General features: G+C 39.1%; 1 protein-coding gene across 2 annotated transcripts in view; it reads right to left on the reverse strand.

The window, feature by feature from the left end:
- Window positions 1-3,992: 3,992 nt before the first annotated feature.
- gpc1b (glypican 1b) overlaps window positions 3,993-18,463 on the reverse strand; it is a 79,883-nt gene continuing 65,412 nt past the window's right edge. For both annotated transcript variants that reach the window (XM_059344202.1, XM_059344201.1), the window contains 6 exons: window positions 11,939-12,104; window positions 11,637-11,767; window positions 6,951-7,079; window positions 6,488-6,621; window positions 5,625-5,800; window positions 3,993-5,167 (listed from right to left, as the gene is read on the reverse strand). In XM_059344202.1, the coding sequence (XP_059200185.1) occupies window positions 4,962-5,167; window positions 5,625-5,800; window positions 6,488-6,621; window positions 6,951-7,079; window positions 11,637-11,767; window positions 11,939-12,104 (942 nt within the window). In that variant the 3' untranslated portion in view covers window positions 3,993-4,961. The remainder of the gene's footprint in view (window positions 5,168-5,624; window positions 5,801-6,487; window positions 6,622-6,950; window positions 7,080-11,636; window positions 11,768-11,938; window positions 12,105-18,463) is intronic.

Consider the following 18,463-nt stretch of genomic DNA (forward strand, 5'->3'; position numbering starts at 1 on the left):
TCAAGGTAGGGCTAATTTTAACTACTAAATATACTGTTACGAGGCTAAATTGAAAAAAAAAAGAAAAAAAAAAAAGTATGATGTTTTTCATGTTAAATCTTGACCTGAGACGTGATTAAAGCTGTTGGCTAAATGGACGAAAAAGTACAATATTTGCCAAAAGTATAAAATTACATAGAAGTTACATTGAGTAAACATACATAGTTACATTCCACCACTGATATTTATTCTATTAATGCTATATATGTTGTGGTTATGGCTGACACTGGGGCAATGTCAATATAATATTAATATATTCCTTTATGTTGGTGGCTAAGACAAAGTGGCTAAGATAAAGTTTTCTTTACTTCACCATTGTCATATTACAGTTAGTGACTGTACATAGCCTCAAAAAAATACATTACTTCATCTCTAGGCATCCTGCAAACAGCTGTGTCCTGTACCTTAGTTATGGCATTAAATAGTGGCCAGTAAAGGTTTTTTTTGCAGAACACTATGATCTCTCAGTGAGGTTGACCTTTGACCCCTTGGATTTAAATGTCATCACTTTTTATCCTATTAGACAATTGTGCAAAATGTAAACTTCACAAGCATATTAATTCTTGAGTTATGGCCAGATATGTTTAGTTATGTTGACCTTTGACCTCCAAAATCTAATCAGTTACTCATTAAGTCCAAGTGGCCATTAGTGCAAAATTTTAAGAAATTCTCTCCAGGCATTCCTTAGATATCGTGCTCACAAGCATGGGATGGACACTTAAAAAGAAAAATTATTTTGAAAGTAAGTTTTGTGTTTCTTTCACTTCCAAACTAATCATGTGCTAGCCAGATCAAGATCTTTACCACATGAAGTGGTGGTGCTCATAGTAACACTACCACTTTTGTTCACAGAGGACGCAAAAATCAACCAGAAAATTGCAATTACTTGAAGTTGTTTAATATTCATAATCTTGGTTAAATATTTCTCCTCTGACTGCTTGTAGAATTGTTGTCCTGGTATTTTCACTGCTATAATTTGTAACCTCATGACAGGCATGGAAACATTGCAGTTCTGCACGAGAACCACAAAGTCCTTAACTGCTGTTCACATATTGGAAGCACTTTGTACAAAGCAGAGCTGTATGTGAAGTGCAGCATTTCAGTCTCCCATAGGATCATGGTCAAGTACACCTTGTTAAAACCATCCTGAGGGGGATGATCATTCCATTGTCTACACACAAAACAAGACAAAGCACTTAGTGTGCTCTCAACATGTGGCAGTTTTTTTTCCCTGTGCAGCAACACCAGACAACAGCTGTCACCTCTGACATCATCACTGGAGTGCATTGGCCCTTTTTAGGTGGCAGTGTGCCCCGGTGCGCTCTGGGAAACAATTTTGGCAGATGGTATTTATAATTTTTCTAGGAAACACAAATACAACGAATCTCAATGTTATTGGTGTGATTGAAGTGGTTCGTGAATAGTAGAATCCCTTCCAAGGCTGTCCAGATAAAACAATATATACTTTAATTTCCTGTCAAAACACACACACACACACACACACACACATACACACACAAATTAAAGACACAGGACACAGACATGTTGAAAATCTTACAATGTATATAATTGACACAAGATTTCAGGTACAACAGCAAATGAGACATTTGTATTTTTTTAACCTCTTTCTGGCATCTATCTTCACCATAAGCACAAACTCTCCATAGATTTCTGATAACAACAAAACCAAAGTACATAAAAACAAGAGAATTAAAAGTACTTTTTTTCCTCATAAATTGGCACCCTAAGAAATTCCTCTTGAATTCAACTCAGTGTAGAATAAAGCCGTCTTTAAATGTTGGTTAAAACCAGCTTTGCATTATTGCAAGCAATGCACGAAGGCAGGATTGAGGTGCACGAACTGATTTGAGATCAGCCCTCCTTTCTCCTGCCGCTTGTCACACACAGGGGCTTTGTTTTTACACTGTTTCACCATAGTTGAACAGAAGATGTCTTGCGGGGCCATATCTATCTGCATACACACATCCCCAATCAATAGTCGTTTCTGGAAGGTGTTGATTCGCGTATTGATCGACCATCTTGTGATGTCTTTGTGCAGACAATGCCATTCATTGGCCTCATAAAAGTGCAGGTTTTATAAAAGGGAGGGGGGGACTTTGAGCAACAAATTAATAAGATCAAAAGGTGGAGGAGGAGAGAAGGGGGGGTTGTGCAAATTTCAGCCGATGACATTGTGAGGCAGTCATTGAAACTGAAGTTGTGAGTTGCAAGTCGTCTTTGAATTGGAATGTCACCATCACAGTTGGAGTCATTTCTCATTCTTTACAGGGCTTAATGTGGACTTTCACATTCATATTCAGATTTTTCTCGAGGGTCACAAAAAGAAGACCCATGTGGTGCTCTTACTAATTGTTCAAAATGTGTATTCTTTTTTTTCCCCCACTGGACCATCTATTATCATTGTATCTCTCTTTTTTGAATCTAAAAATGGACCCCAACCCTATAGACAAAGTGTCAAAGGCAGTCACAGGCAGATTTCTTTAACCAGGGACTAACAGAAAGATCACATAGACACACATACGCACAGCAAACATAGCATTCATTAATAACGCATGTCAAAAAAGAAAGAGAAAATATCATGTCAGGTAACAATTATGACAACAGCCTCACCCATTTTAAGAGCAGTGATTAACCAAGTATGTAACAGATGTGCTTCTCAAATTTTGACACAGCCTCTAACAACTTAATTGGATCTGCAGTATTATCAACTGTTAGGCGAATATAGGTTTTTTTCATAAAATGAATTATGGTGGATTGTCCCAGTGTGCCACTGAAGCAATGATGTATTTAAAAATGTGTCCATTTCTGTCCTCCAAATTAAATCTATCTGTCACATACAATACTGAGAAGCAAAGATAACATCAATACAGTTTGGGAGTTATTCCAGTAGTAGGTTGAAAATCCCATTTTTGAAAAATGAGCTATATTAATCTCCCGTTCCTGTCAGTTGAATCGCACGTCAGACAATATGAGTCCAATACATTTTAATACATTTAATTTCCGTGCCATACAAACAAGATTTAAAAAGGCTCCCTCGCCTGTCCCTCTTTTGCTCTATCAATCAAAGACAGGTCCACACATTCATACACACACACACACACACACAAACACACATACACACAAGCGTCGTCCCATCGTCCTGCACACAGCGTACTCAAATGAGAGCTTTGACATTTCTTTGAATTAAAATGTGGTATGTGTTTCCTCCCCGGCCAGCTTGTCATCAGGAAAAGCCTTACACCATGTTCCCACAACATTCCCAGTAAGGTTGACACGTAATGAAGCACTGTGTCATTGTCATATTGCCTTGCCACCATGTAGAAGCATGAGGAAACGCTTTAAAGGTCATTATAACTGATGAGTGGGGAGAAGGGTAGAGAGAGTAGGGGGTGGGAGTAAAGAGGCACTGATATAGAAAAGTTGCAGAAAAATGGAAGGCAGATATGGATACAAGCTGACAGATGATGAATGAAATAAGAGTTATAGCATACAATGATCTGGCCGTTATAAAATTTTGATACCTAGTTGGCTATTTTTTTCCTAGAAAACAACAAAGAAGAAATCAAAAATATGTACACTGCTGTGTCCGCCATACAAATATGATTCAAAGACGTGCATGGTGTGGCTTTTGCCGTGATATAGATCATTGCTGCAATTAGACAAAAAAATGCAAGACGTTGCTAGTTGCAATTATGATGCTAATCATAGGAGCACTGGGCCTTTGCAGGGAGCACACACAAAATTATGCATATTCTATTTTTTGCTCTGCACATAAAAAAAGAATACAGAAAAAAAGCGCTACATGACAGCAGTGTTTCTGCTTTTGTGTACATTTCTGTTCTGCTACACTTTTCCAAAGTCACAGACTGTCAATCCGTTGCTGTGACGGCAATCTTAAACCGACACCCCCCCCCCCCCCCCCCCCCCCCAGTTCCACATACAGTGCTCTATAGTGGGCTGTCATCTGAGACCTGGCCCGGCCCAGCATGTGTCTTGCTTACACCAGACTCTCGAGTTGATCCTACACAGCCAGCAGGCTCTGGAGAGAGAGGGAGATCTGCCCCAGCAGGGGGAATGTAGGGATGAGTGGATGGATGGATGGAGTGGCGGATGGGTCATGTTACTCTCACATTAGATGATCATGTCAGTGTGAATGTGATCGTGGCTATTATTACAGCTTACATGATGAAATGGCAAAAAGTGCTGATGCGGCGTGCTCGCATCCTCGCTGTGACAGAGTGTGTGTAAGTGTAATGATACCGTGAGGCTTACTGCATTAAGAGGTCTGCTGGGTCGTGCTGCCCAGATTATCCTCCTTTAAAAGTCATCAATATTGTATATCATTTAGGTTTGTGGTTTGTGTATATTTTCTATAAATATTGGGGAGTGGTTAAACCACTCTGGGGTCTGTTGTGAGTTATTGAATAATAAATAATTCTACTGAACACAAGTGCTCTTTAAAGGAGTGGAATAACAAATATATGTATCGAGCGCCACTGCAAAGCCCCATTCTCCCTCTCCACATGGTGTCAACACCAACATACTGTTAGCAATATAGTCTTACACATGTCTTAGGTACAGATATAATCTCAGAGAACCCAAACACCAGAAACAAAACATTAGAAGATGCGAAAAGACCAGCTCTAATGGTGTCATAATATAGCAAGAATAAAAGAAAAGAGCAGAACCAAAACATTTATGAATACTCGTAATTCCATTTTGTTCTAATCCAAAACCAAAAGGAAGTCCATCCAAGTGATTTTTTTTTCTGTTGTCGGTTCCTTATACTTTTTTAGTTTTGGCAACGTAACTAATCCCCAACATCTCCTCCCTCCCCTTTCAGACTCTCCCCCAACCTCCATGTCCCAAACTCAGTCCCAGTTGGTAGATTCCTCCGTCAATTATCGCCGCAGCAGCAAAATGAGCAGTGAAAGCAGGTAAATGGCGATGCAGGGGAGGTTCTGGTTGGCGCTGGAGCCTTTAACCTTCTTGTTTTCTGGAGGATAAGGGTAGAGTATGGGTCGGTCGGTGACGGGGACGATGTGCGGGTCATTGGAACACATACCATCAGCGCACATGCCACTTCCTGAACCGCTGGCATCATCGCCTAAAGACAGAGGACATCACCACTTACATGCAATTTACGAATAGTGTTCCCTATGTATTCATAGTATGAACATATTAAGACCACTGCCACATACTTATTAAACATACTGTGTGCAGGCAGTGATATGAGACTCACTGTACAGGGGCAGGCCCCAGAAAAAGGATGAGAATTTCCCCTCCAGCATCACCTTATGTTACTTGCATTTTGTGGTACAAAATATGACCTAGATTATTCAAAAAGGCACTTCAATTTAGGCCAAGCATACTTCATTTTCCTTTTTCCTAGAGTTTGAAGCTAAGAAAGAAGTGTGCCGCCTCCTCAGATGAATAGAATTAGAGTTACTTCCCTTAATCTAGAACTTGTTAAAAAGCTTTTAATCATCAGTGAGTCATCTGGGATGAAGTTTCTTGTGAATGTTCTTCAGAAACGTGTGGGATGAAATGGTAGAAGTACTCACTGGTGTCTTGAAAGTCCACATCCTGGCCGTTGAGAGCGTTCCGCAGGCGGTGCATCATGATCTTCAGCTGCATTATCTGTTGGCGTATTGTCATGTCTGGTTTGGTGATGTCGATTTCCACTTCAGGGTTGTTGATCTGGCTGGCGAGGCCATCACCCATGACCTCAGGAAGGTACCTGGCATGCATTAACATTTGATTAACATATGAAGCATGCACATTTTATTTTATCTGTGACTGTGTGACTGTGGAATCTGCTGAAAGGTAGACCCTGTGGCCAAAAGTGCCGATGGCAGGGTAAAAGCAAACTGACTTTTGTCTTTTTGTTGTGCTAATTTAATGGTGTGACTCTGTAAAGCTCCGACAGCCATGTTGGTTACTGGGCTGATGATGGCCAGCTGGAAAATTTTAACATATCACCAAACTATCTGTAACAAGCTACAACCCTGATGAAATACCCTAATAAAAACAGAATTCAATGATTTGCAAAACCTTTGTAAACTATTCAGTTGAATATAGTACAAAGACAAAATATTGAATGTTCAAACTGGGAAACTTTTTTTTTTTTAGGAAATATATACACTCATTCTGTTATTATTTAGGTTTTACAAAGTGTCCTTTGGAATCAGGGTTATATGACGTTGTGTCAAAGGAATCGTTAAGTCAGCAAACCATCGCAATAATGTAGGAAACAATATCTCTCGAAATGCAGCTGAAACAGCAAAACCCCAGATTAAATTGAATTGAGCATGGGTGTTGTTGTATTGCTTATGATATTTTTTTAATGTAAGTGGATATGTTTCATGAGTTGTACTTTTGTATCTTATTTTGAAATGCATTTCTTTCGAGGTTTAACATGGCTCACCTGGCACGACTCATGCCGTTCCAACACTTCTCCTCGGCCCCTGTTCCAGTGGCCACTCTGTCGCTGCAGAGAACACTTGGGAGAGAAACCCAGTATGGCTGCATGTCCTTCAGTCTCATGGTTACATCAGAAACCTGAAGAAGGATTGGCAAGATTACATTTGTGAGCTTTTATACTTTTTTTCAAAATCACAGCATGGTGGTACACTCAAACAGGAGAGTAAGAAAAACTCCTGCTTCCTCAATAACCAACTGCAGTGTTCAGTCATCTGACTCATCCAAGCATTCATCCTCATCTAATCACACCATAGTTGTCTACGTAAAGGTGAAATGAACAGCAAAAAGGGTTTAATTGCCCATGATGAGCAATGGCTCTTGCGTCATAAACCATCAGTATGAATGGACCAGATTAGGCCATCAGAGAGCAATAACAAGGACACAGAATCAGTCAGGTAAATACTAACCAGTTTTTCCATTTTGTTAGAGCTGGTTCCCAACCTGTCCTCCACTGTCACCTTCCCTCTTTTCATGATGTCGTCGCCTCCTGTGCTGCTGGTTCCTCCCTCTCGGATGTTGCCACATGCCTGGAACAACTGGGGCGGAAGACAGTGAAGGAAACATGAATAAACAAAATGGACAGAGTGGATACATGAAAGGGGGACAAGTTACCAAAAGGGTGAAATGAGGCTCTTTTCTGAAAAATATTTCAGAAGTTAACGCAGCTTTCAAAACACTGCAAGAGCCAAAACAGATCTAAAAGCTTTAACAGATAATTCATCTTCAACTAAAGCTATGCAGTGAGGTTTCAGACTAAACCTGACTTTCCTACTGTATGTAGTTCATGTGTTGGTGTTAACTTATAGACTGTGTATAAGAAGTAGACATCCACTGTGATGCCAACCATTGGTTTGTGGACTTTGAAGCCTCAAGTTTGTCATTTTGACTGCCATCTTGTTTTTTTTGGAGCCAGAAGTGTTTATACTTGGACGAGCTAGCAGCTAGCTTTAGCATAAACTAGCTAGCTTTGTTACCAAGGTAAAAAAAATTAAGTTTATGAAGAGTTTATTTTTAGTACAAGCAAACAATGAACAAGGCACTTTTGGGTGACCAACATGTTACCATTAATTTTCATGAACTGAAAAACACTGTTAAAAGGGTTGAGTTCACACAGTGCACTGTGGTGGCAACTTCTCAATCACCAGATAGCCATGCCCTAAAGCTTTATCGTCCACTTTACTCTAAATGGGGTCATCATTTACAAAATCTGCTGTATTGAAGAAGACCTGAAACAAACATTAGACCATAAAGTCATTAGGAAAAGGTTTACTGAGGTAATAAATCAAGTGCGAGGTAGGGTCATTTTTTAAACAGACTTTTATACAATATGATAAATTTTTGCAACCAGTGGAGCCGCCCCCTATTGACCATTAGAATGAATGCAGGTTTAAGGCACTTCTGTATTGGCTTCACTTTTCAGGCCTGGAGGTTGCATCTTAGTGTTAGCAAGTCTGAAATCTGATGATGCTGAAACCACCTCTCAGAATAGACCTAAACTTACACTCACATTGCATCAGCAAACATTTCCTATGACCAAGTTATTTATAAAAACACAAAGAACCTTTGAGCATATTAGAACATACAAATCTCTACCTTTGAAAGCCAACAGCGACAAGTTGTATTGGTTATTCGCATGACCCCAAGTGTCAATCACAGCGTTGCTCCAGCAGAATGATTCACAGCTCAGAAAGCACTACTTGTCCCTGTGGGGCTTAGATTTTATAAATGGAGCCCAGGGAATACAGTAAGACTGCAGTCAATCTGTCATCCAATCTGGCCTGCTTAGAGGAGCCTCAAGCCTTTGAACCTTCACACATAACTATAAAATAATCCTGTTTTAAGCTTCCAGTCATGTCTGTCAGCAGTAGTGTTGTGCGGTTCGTAGGAGACTGAATGATGGACATGAAAACATGGACTCTGTTACAACGGAGTAGTGGCAGATAGACCTCAAGTGCATTTACTTACGAGCACTACAGTTTCTATATCTGTATGTGGGATGGTTTTATGGGGAAAATACACAACACAACATATGGCTTTCGATGTCAACAGATTATGTAAATAGGGGATAATCTGTCCTACACTGTGTCTACCATAATATTAGACTGCAGACATGAATTGACTTCTATGGGATCAACACAGCACTTTTCCCTAGAGATCTAGATCAGAAGCTGAAGCTGTGTGTGATTACCATACTGAACCAGGTCAGAGGCAGTCGGCCAGGCTCTATAACTGCTAACCAGCACAGAGGAAGCTTTGTCTTTCCTCTCATCATCTACACGGTTTTCCGCCTTCACCAAACAACTCAGTCAGATTTCCACTGCTGCCAGTGCCTTTTAAGGGTCGTATAAAACCGTTGCTCGAACACCATTAAACAGTGAGTAAACGCTTGGCTTGCAGGTTCTGTCATGACTCACATCCTTTTATTTTAAATCTGGTATATGGAGCATTGCAACAGCATTAATGCAGTGGTAGGATAGGTGTTAATTGTAAGATCCAATGAATGCAAGAGCAATAGGGTGGCGTAGTGAGAGGAGAGTATGAGTTTGCACCAAGATTTTTTGACTTCCTTACCACTTCTTTTACTGATTTACCAAGTGGTATAAATATTTTAAAGCCCCTGAAAACTTTTTCTCTTTTACATTAAATATGCATGACTAAATAAGCAACAATCGGCTAATCTGCTTCAGTGGGACTATGTGGGTGTGCTTTGAACAGATCTGATTGACAGTCGCCTGGCTACATAAGTAAATAATGGCAACTGTCATCCAATTTTTGTTCCAATATTGCTTAATTCTGATTGGTGTGTTGATTTGTGCGAGATCACTTTTTTTCCCAATGGAGACCCACCCACTTCAAACCACTGAGAAGAGCAGAGAGAAAAACACAAATACAGAAATCTTTCTTGTGAAAAAACAAAGCAGTAACTTTGGGAGAAACTTGAGTGTGTGTTTATGAAATCCCACCTGGCTCATAGACAGAAGCGAGAAATTGTTTTAAGGGCCTTTTAAAATACAGTGCCAGCCATTTTATGGATATATGTTGGCAAATTTGACTTGATTTACATCCCCCAAGGCAGAAAAAGACACACACATTTAAGTCTAACTGGAGATGATACGTTTCAGTTTATGCCATGAAGCTGCCATCCATCAGCTGGCTGATGGATGTTCTCACCTGTTATCACCTGGATACACTTTCTGCAGTTTGCAGTGAACATCTGTTTGTTTTTTTACACTGGGTAATCATTCTAATATGACAAGTGCAAACATACAGAAATACACAGTCCCGATATAAATCAATCTCTTTCAATATCACAATGAAAATGAATTGTGATTGTGTCTGAAAACAATTTTTTTTCCAACTTTATGGGTGCTCCAGTAGTTATATTTAGGGGTGTCACAATTCTCAAAATTCAAAATTTCATTACACTCTCAATTTATAGTTTGAGCTTTGATTCAATTTTATTCAATTATTTTTTTCCAGCACTGAAGGCCATGCCATTATTAGACTATTGTATCTTGATTTATAAAGAATAAATCATTGGTTTTGTCATTTACATTTTCAGATTCTTCTTTAAAAAGACATGGTTTGAAGTGTGATGTAACTTACCATATTTTTGTGGAATGTGCCAGACTAAGGCCACATGGTCAAATGTTTGAAGTTATTCGATCCTGCTTTTGATTTTGATTGAAAAACACTTTTTGATCGCTTATCCATCTACCTTGTGTATAAAGCAACCTGTTATCTTGTCTCATATTTATTCCAAAACCCTTTTGCAATCTAAATCATTGCATTACTGTAATACTGTTTTTAAATTGTAGCACATTATTGTTTCATATACATTTTCAGTCATAGAAATATTAGATCACCCTTGTTTTTGTTCAATGTATTGCTCATTTTAATGCCTGGTACATCTAAAGGTACATTTGTTTGGACAAATATAATGACAACAACAAAAATAGCTCATAAGAGTTTAATTTAAGAGCTGATATCTAGCCATTTCCCATGGTTTTCTTGATGATGATTTTGGTTATTATCAAGAAAACCATGGAAAATGGCTAGATATCAGCTCTTAAATTAAATTCTTATGAGCTATTTTTGTTGATATCATTATATTTGTCCAAAAAGTGTACCTTTAGTTGTGCCAGGTATTAAAATGAACAAGAAATTGAAGAAAACAATGGTCTAATATTTTTTCCCATGACTGTATAGTATACATAGTACTCAAATGTTTATAGCCATAAGTCTGTTTCTGTGAATGTGCCTCGAGTCAAATGCCTTGTATGTGTACATATACTTAACTGACCATTAAAGCTGATTCTCATTCAGATTCAGAAATCTGCCATTATCACCTTATTTGAAAATGGCATACATTCAGCACCGAATGAACTGGTACATTAGTTTCCTCTCAGAAAAAGCTTTTATGATAGAACCAGAGTGTTCTCCTCCATTAGTAAATTATCACGGTTGTGGCACAGAGTGAACTGCTTTAATAATCAAGGAAATGGGTGATTTGATTGGTCATGACTGAAGCAAGAGCACCACCTACGAATACTGTACAGTATGTTCCAGTGATGGTGAAATCTTGTTGTATGTCTGAAAGTGATTATTTAATTTTAAATCAGTAATAGTCAATATATATTTTGATACCGGGGATATTCACTGGCTATGATGGTTTTGTCATACATTCATGGAAAACATTATTAGACCATTGTTTTTTTTTCAATTTCTTGTTCATTTTAATGCCTGGTACAACTAAATGTATATTTGTTTGGACAAATATAATAATAACAACAAAAATAGCTCCTAAGAGTTTAATTTAAGAGCTTATATATAGCCATTTTCCATGGTTTTATTGATAAAAAACAAAATCATTTTCAAGAAAACCATGAAAAATGGCTATATATCAGCTCTTAAATTAAACTCTTATGAGCTATTTTTGGTGTGATATTTTTTTCCATGACTTTATGTTTGGAACATTGTGGTTAAACTCACATTATCATTTGATGTCTTTTTCATCAACTTTTTATTGCATTCTGTGTAGTAAAACAGTATTCTTTATTTAGCTGTGTACTGCTGTATATGTGTGCTCTCACCTTGCTGTTGATGGTCTCTATATTCTCTATCATAGTAGACATGGCTTCTGATATGCGATTGGGGAGGGAGAGGACAACGCTTTCCACGCCAGATGGGCCATCAAAGCGACCAGCCACCTGCATCATTGTGTCTACAAAGACAGGAGGTACAGTCAGTGTGAAGAATGTGTGAAATATTTCATATGCCGTACAACGTTAGAACAATCCTGCTGTATTTTAAGTAACATCATGTGTGGGGTGAGCCTTTGACCAAACATATGGCCGAGTTGGATGCATGTGAGAAATGTGTGTGTGCTCCCCACCTGCCAGATTCCTCCACTCGGAGTTGAGGTCAGCCTGGTTGGCCAGACAGCCCTTCATGACGTTGCTGCAGTAGTTGGCACAAGGTCTGGCCGAGGCCATGCCGCGGCAGTGGGGACAGTAAGTCATCCTCATCATGGCCCGCATGCACTCCTGGCTCAGCTGCACCTGGGGTAGGCCACGGACAAAAATAAACATCATGCATATATGATCTAATAGTTTAAAAGGTAAAAATGACAGCAGCAGTTGATCAAACTATATGCTGACCACTATCACAGTTAAAAATCCACTGCTTATACAGGATAAATAAATATATGTCATACTAAACTGTTTTAATAAGATGTGAGGATAGAAATTTCTTTTCCAGACAATGACAGTGGCAGAACCGTGGGAGGTCACCTCCCATGGTGACCTTTTTTTTCAGTTTGCACCAGACTTTCATTCAGCACAGTTTCCTTGGAAACCACTTTGGGAGAATTCGCTTTTTGTTTCACATGCGATGAAAAGGCCCTGACATTCATACAGTATTCTCAGTCCCTCACTCCATCCTTCCTGCTCCTTCCATTTCTCCCTCTATCCCACAAGACTGTTCCCGTAGGAAAGGGCCTTGGTGCGTGAAAAGTGAAACTGGGTTAATACCAGTAAGCTCTGTTCACAAGAGAGTACAGCTATGCATACAAAACCTCAGGAAGTGTGTGTGTGCATATGAGAGAGAGAGAGAGAGAGAGAGAGAGAGAGAGAGAGAGAGAGAGAGAGAGAGAGAGAGAGAGAGAGAGAGAGAGGTGGAACGAGCCCAGCTACGCATACAAAGCTCCTCTAAGCTGACATCTGGGCCAGCCTGATGCTTTTCCTGGAAACAGTTCTTCCAACAGCAAAGTCACAGTTAAAACCAGATTTTAACAAATATACTGAGGAAATGGGACAACAATAAGGATCAGGTGGGAAAACAAATCATAGAAACTTTGAACTCTTAGTAAGGATGGTCTGCTTGGCAAAAAAAAAGACCATTCTCAAATCATGGACAGTAGCCTTGTCCCCTGATTAATACTATCAGCACTAACAAACGCAGCTCCTCTTTGTCCTTCATGGTGTAATTCTTGTGTGCATCTTGGCATTGTATGCAGTTTATAGCTCCTATCAGAATGTCTATTGTGATCCACACTTTCTCTCACTTTTTAAATATGTTCTTTCATCAGCTCTAATGTTTAAATTCAGTTATAAACTTTCAAACAACCTTCACTATGTTTTGTTTTTAGTCTTTTTTTTCCCTTGGCTGTATTCAAGGACTATTTATGGCTGTATCAACCCAGTTTCCCCACAAGGATCATTAAAATTTAATCTAATCATATTTGAACCACACAAGGCAAAAGTAATTTATTATGACACTGTTTCAACTCTAAATGAAATCTTAAACCACATTAAAAAATACATAATACGCCTACATTAGTAAATGCATCTCTTATGTATAAAAGAGATCAATACAATTTGATAATTATTGCCAGTTGCACAGGGAGGACAGTATAAAGTGAAATAAGTGACAGGGAAAAGCAATAACCACACCACATTCCCAGGCTTAATCTCAAGTCATATGAGACATGAGTCAGATCCTCACTCCTGCCCTCCTTTTCTCCCCTCCTCCCATCCTTACCCTACCACTCATTAGCCAGGGATGAGTCAGACGAATGCTTCTTCGGTGAGGGAAAAGAGTGAGGGAAGGGTGTGTGCAGGGATGAGTGGAGAGAAAGACTGAATATGGGAGAGATAGGGGGATGTTAAAAAAGCTGCAGGATTCACCAAGGGCGTTGGCAGGGGAGTAAAAAAAAACACAGGGTGATGTTAATGAAATACTTATTAAGGGGAGACAGTCGTTAATCTTGTTTCTGTTACATCATCCATACAGTATTAATGCTGGGAATCCCAGGCCAAGCACAACAGACATGAAACAGTGTGTAACTCCTCCATGGGGCTAATTGGAGGTTGATGTTGACAACTTCCTCGGTAACCTTGGAACTGCAGTGCACCAGGCACTGTGAAGGAGGGGCTGTCAAATTAGAAACAGTAATAGGAGTCACTGACCTAGGGCTGCAACTAAAGATTGATATCATTATTGATGAATCATTTGATTATTTTTCTGATAAACTAAAAATGCCTATCCCAATTACACAGGGCATAAGGGGATTTCTCAAATTGTTCTTATTCTTGTTTATATAACTGAAATTAATCCAAAATCCACAAACGTGCTTTAAAGAAAATGTTGGTGGTTTATTGTTATTAGCTTATTTAAACTGTAACCACAGACGGTAAAAAAATAAGTCGACATAGCTTCTGGTTTGGAAAAGTGAAGCCAACTTAGAAGTGCCTGAAACCTGTACTCTTTCTAATTGCCAGAGGGGGCGACTTCAGCAGTTGCAAAACGATTCTGATTGTATAGAATTCTATGAGAAAATGACTCTACTTCTCACTTGATTTATTACCTCAGTAAACATTTTCATAATGAGTTTATAGTCTCAATCGCTCGGTTCAAGTGTTCTACAACACAGCATGATGTTCATTTTGTAAATTATGGTCACATTTAGAGTAAAATAGGCAATAACGCAGTATGCTTGAGGTTGTGTACCTTGTGAATGACAAGTCGCTACTGTGGCACCTATAAATATTTATGGCACTGTATATATTTAAAAAGCCATGAACTTGTTTTTGGGGTGCTTTTTTCGTCTTAGAACTTTGACCCTTTCAAAGTGTGTTTTTACACTCCAAAGTGCGTTTTGTTCATTAAAGTTAATTGTAATAAAACATTTTGGTCACCCTTAAACATCTTGTAGGCCTACTAAAAAAAGTACTTGGAGTCAGTTGCTTTTTCCGGTAAGTACCTTTAGTTTTAAGCCTGTTTTTCACGAGCTGAAATTAGCATTGCATTGCTAACCAAGCTAACTGCCAAGTGCCAGTGCTAGCTAGCTACCTAGCACTGCCATCAGTTGGTGACTTAGTGTTTTCTGTGGGGTGTTTGCGAGATGGTGACGGCCAAAATGCCAAACTCATAAAACCAGTGCTATATCCACTTCTTTATCGCGTCTGTGTTACTGATACAATTTCTGATGATCAACTGAGCACTTGATCAAAAAAATGCTTTTATGCTTATGCAGGCACTTTAAAACACACATATATACACACACACTCACACTCTGACCTGATTAGAATCATCTCCATACTGGCCTATCAAGAAATATCAAAAGAAACTTTTGGGTTTGAAATACTTTCTTTGAAGTTTGCACTAGTAGCTCTTTGACACGACTGTGTTACATTTTAAACACCCATACCCTTACTTGTCCTTGCTTCACCTTCACAACATGCTCCCCACACCTGTCAGTACTTTCTATATTGCTCGTGGCGATCGAGCCAAAGACTCTTCTCTCTCTCTCCCTCCCTCTCCCTCTCTCTCTGCTTGTCTTTCCTGTGTAATTAGTAAGGATATATGAGCGACCTCTCCCCCTTGTGTTATAGAGCAAGACAATCCAGACTCCTTGCCTCCAGAGAGAGCTATGTGGCGCGTGGCCTACTTCCTCCACTCCCTTACCCAGGGGAATAAAACAGTCCGGAAAAGTTAGGGACACGGCAACTGGTGCAGCCGGGAGCGAAGCAAGGGAGGAATGAATACTATTCCAGAGAACAAATTTTTTTTTTTTTTTTAACAGTCTCTTTTTCTGTCTCACATCTTGGTGTCTTGCTGTATTAATCCCCTTTCTCTGTAGTCCCTATTTTTCATGGCTAATCCAACTCAAACACAGCAGGGGCATACACAATGTTTCTTTGGTAGCAAACACTTCCTCGGAAGACAACTGAAGCACAGAGAGAATTTTATTTTCCCAGTGTTATACAGTGTAATACCTCCCCAAGAATCTTGTGGAAAACATCTTCAGTCACTGGGCCCTTTAAGCGGCGATACATAGCTATAAATAGGAGCGGTTGTCTCATTAGGAACCAATCAATCGTAGATAGAATTACAGGGGTAAGGAGGGGAACGCAATGATCCAAATTAGTATACCAAGATATTCACACAAAGGAGACAGAGGGCAGCGTAAAGGCACAGCTCTAGGAAATATCAACAGAAATGTTTACAATTTAGTACAATTTACTTGGAAATTAAAAGAGAGCTTTCTGGAGTTTGTCACAGTCTTTTTTCTCCTCGCTTGCTTTTCTCACTGTGTCATTTGTTCCCATCAAAGCACAGTGCTGTTCCAATCTGCATAAATACAGCACAGTGCTGATTGTGTGCTGGGGAAGACAGCGACACAGGCTGACACACAAATTATGAATTTGTAATTAAACAGTTGGTGAAAGTCTGTACTTCTTTCAGTCAAATTGTATCAAATGGGCCTTGACTTAGATGAAAAAAAATAAAATTAGACTTCTGTCTTCTTGCACAGTTCAGTGAACCTAAATCCTTCTTAACAGAGATTGACCAAGTGTGTCCATAGTGACCATTCTCGCAAAGCATTGCACTTTTTGCTTCAGTCTTAAGACTTTTGATGAGTGTGTGCAAAGAGGGCACAAGGCAATCCATGACCTTATTCAGAGTGGCAGCAGCTCCAGTGCCCTGGTATTAGCGCTGGGATGACATTTTGTAATTTTGTAAAAGCTGTGCTAATTATTAATACGGTTTCCCCAGCCAGCCATGTTTAATGAAGACAGCAGTCACTGTCTTTCAGCACCAACAAAACGGCATCACTCAGGAAATGTGTATTAAGAAGTAGTCACACAGGGGAAATGTGCATCACCGTTGGAGGGGAATGATCGAATTATGAGGTGTGTGTGTGTTCCTGTATCATTAAGCACTTGTGCGCTCGTGTACTTTAGTGTGTATATGAATGTTTGTCTAATAGAGATGCTTATCAGTTTAGAGTCCTGCTGGCAGCGCTCTGCGGGGATCATAAGCTACTCTAGCTGGTCCAGGGGAACACCCATGTGACACAAATCATTAACAGCATTTCCAACACAGTGTGCCACCCATGCTAATTCTGATACTTACTCACATTTGCTTGCTTGAGTCAAAGCTAGATACTAGTAGGTGTTGGGAAGGTTACTTTTGAAATGAAATAGGCTAGGCATTACCAGAAAGAAATGTAAGTACTGCAGCTGTTTTAATTACTTCATCAACTTAATGTTACTTATTACATTTTCTACAAATCATTTTGGATCATTATAATTATTATTACTGTAAATAATACCCCGAAAAATTAAGACAAAACCCTCTATTCATTAGATTAGATATCTTTACTGTCATTGTATACTGTCAAGTATAACGTTATTGAGTTTGTAACTCTCGTACACTGAGCAGTAAACCAATAGACATTAGTCATCAATATTATCCTTGTAGAACCTGATAATGTAATAAATTCCCGATAATGTAATAACCCCGTTAATGTATTCAAAATCTGCACTTAAGTCCATTGAAAATGTAATAAAACCTGATAATGTAATGACTTCCCGATAATGTAATAAAGTGCATTTCCCAATAATGTAATACACTTTTTACCAATAATGTAATAAAGTATAACATTAATGGGAGGTTATTACATTATCAGGTTAGCCTTCATTTCGCAAGTCCTGATAATGTAATAATTCCCCAATATTGTAATAATTTAACAGCAGACCACCCATTACTTGGGTTCAAGTGGTGATACTGTGTAGGCAACTCTAGCTCAAGAGCTCTAGCGCCACCAACAGGTCAAAGTTGAATGTTTATTAACTTTTGACCCGTTCATCCGTTTTTCACAAACGAGGTATCCATGACACACAAATGCATTCAACAGCTTCTTGAAATCTAAAGGTGCTTGGCCGTGACAACCAATCAAACTTAATGGCTAAGTTGCCAAACAGGAAGTTAACCCATTTCTCAGCAACCCTTTAACATATCTTAACCAAACTTGGTATATAGAGTCATGACGTCATCCTGGGAAGACCTAACCAATTTGGTAACCTTTGACATCTAGGGGGCAGTGCAATATCGAAAATGTGTTTTAACTCCTTTATCTTCATATACGTAAGTGGATTGCAAACTTATTTTTCAATGTCTGGTGATATTGCCAGACCTCTCCAAATAGCTCCAAAACTATTTTGCACATCAGAATTTGTCTGCCATTGTGATCTTTGAGCATCCTGGTGTTAAACTTTAACTCTTATTGACATTAAACCTGAAAAAAACCTGATCTCAACCTGGTGCCATCCACTATACATGCCCCCCCCCCCCCCCCCCCCCCGAGATGTCATAGGTCACCAAACTGTTTAGCTGTTCCCAGGATGACGTCATGACTCTATATACCAAGTTTGGTTAAGATATGTTAAAGGGTAGCTGAGAAATGGGCTAACTTCCTGTTTGGCGACTTAGCCATTAAGTTTGATTGGTTGTCACAGCCAAGCACCTTTAGATTTCAAGAAGCTGTTGAATGCTCAAGTGCAGATTTTTATTACATTATTGGGTATATTACATTATCAGGAATTTATTACATTATCAGGTTCTACAATCCTTA

This window comes from Centropristis striata, chromosome 11, assembly GCF_030273125.1.
Source record: "Centropristis striata isolate RG_2023a ecotype Rhode Island chromosome 11, C.striata_1.0, whole genome shotgun sequence".
Lineage (NCBI taxonomy): Eukaryota > Metazoa > Chordata > Actinopteri > Perciformes > Serranidae > Centropristis > Centropristis striata.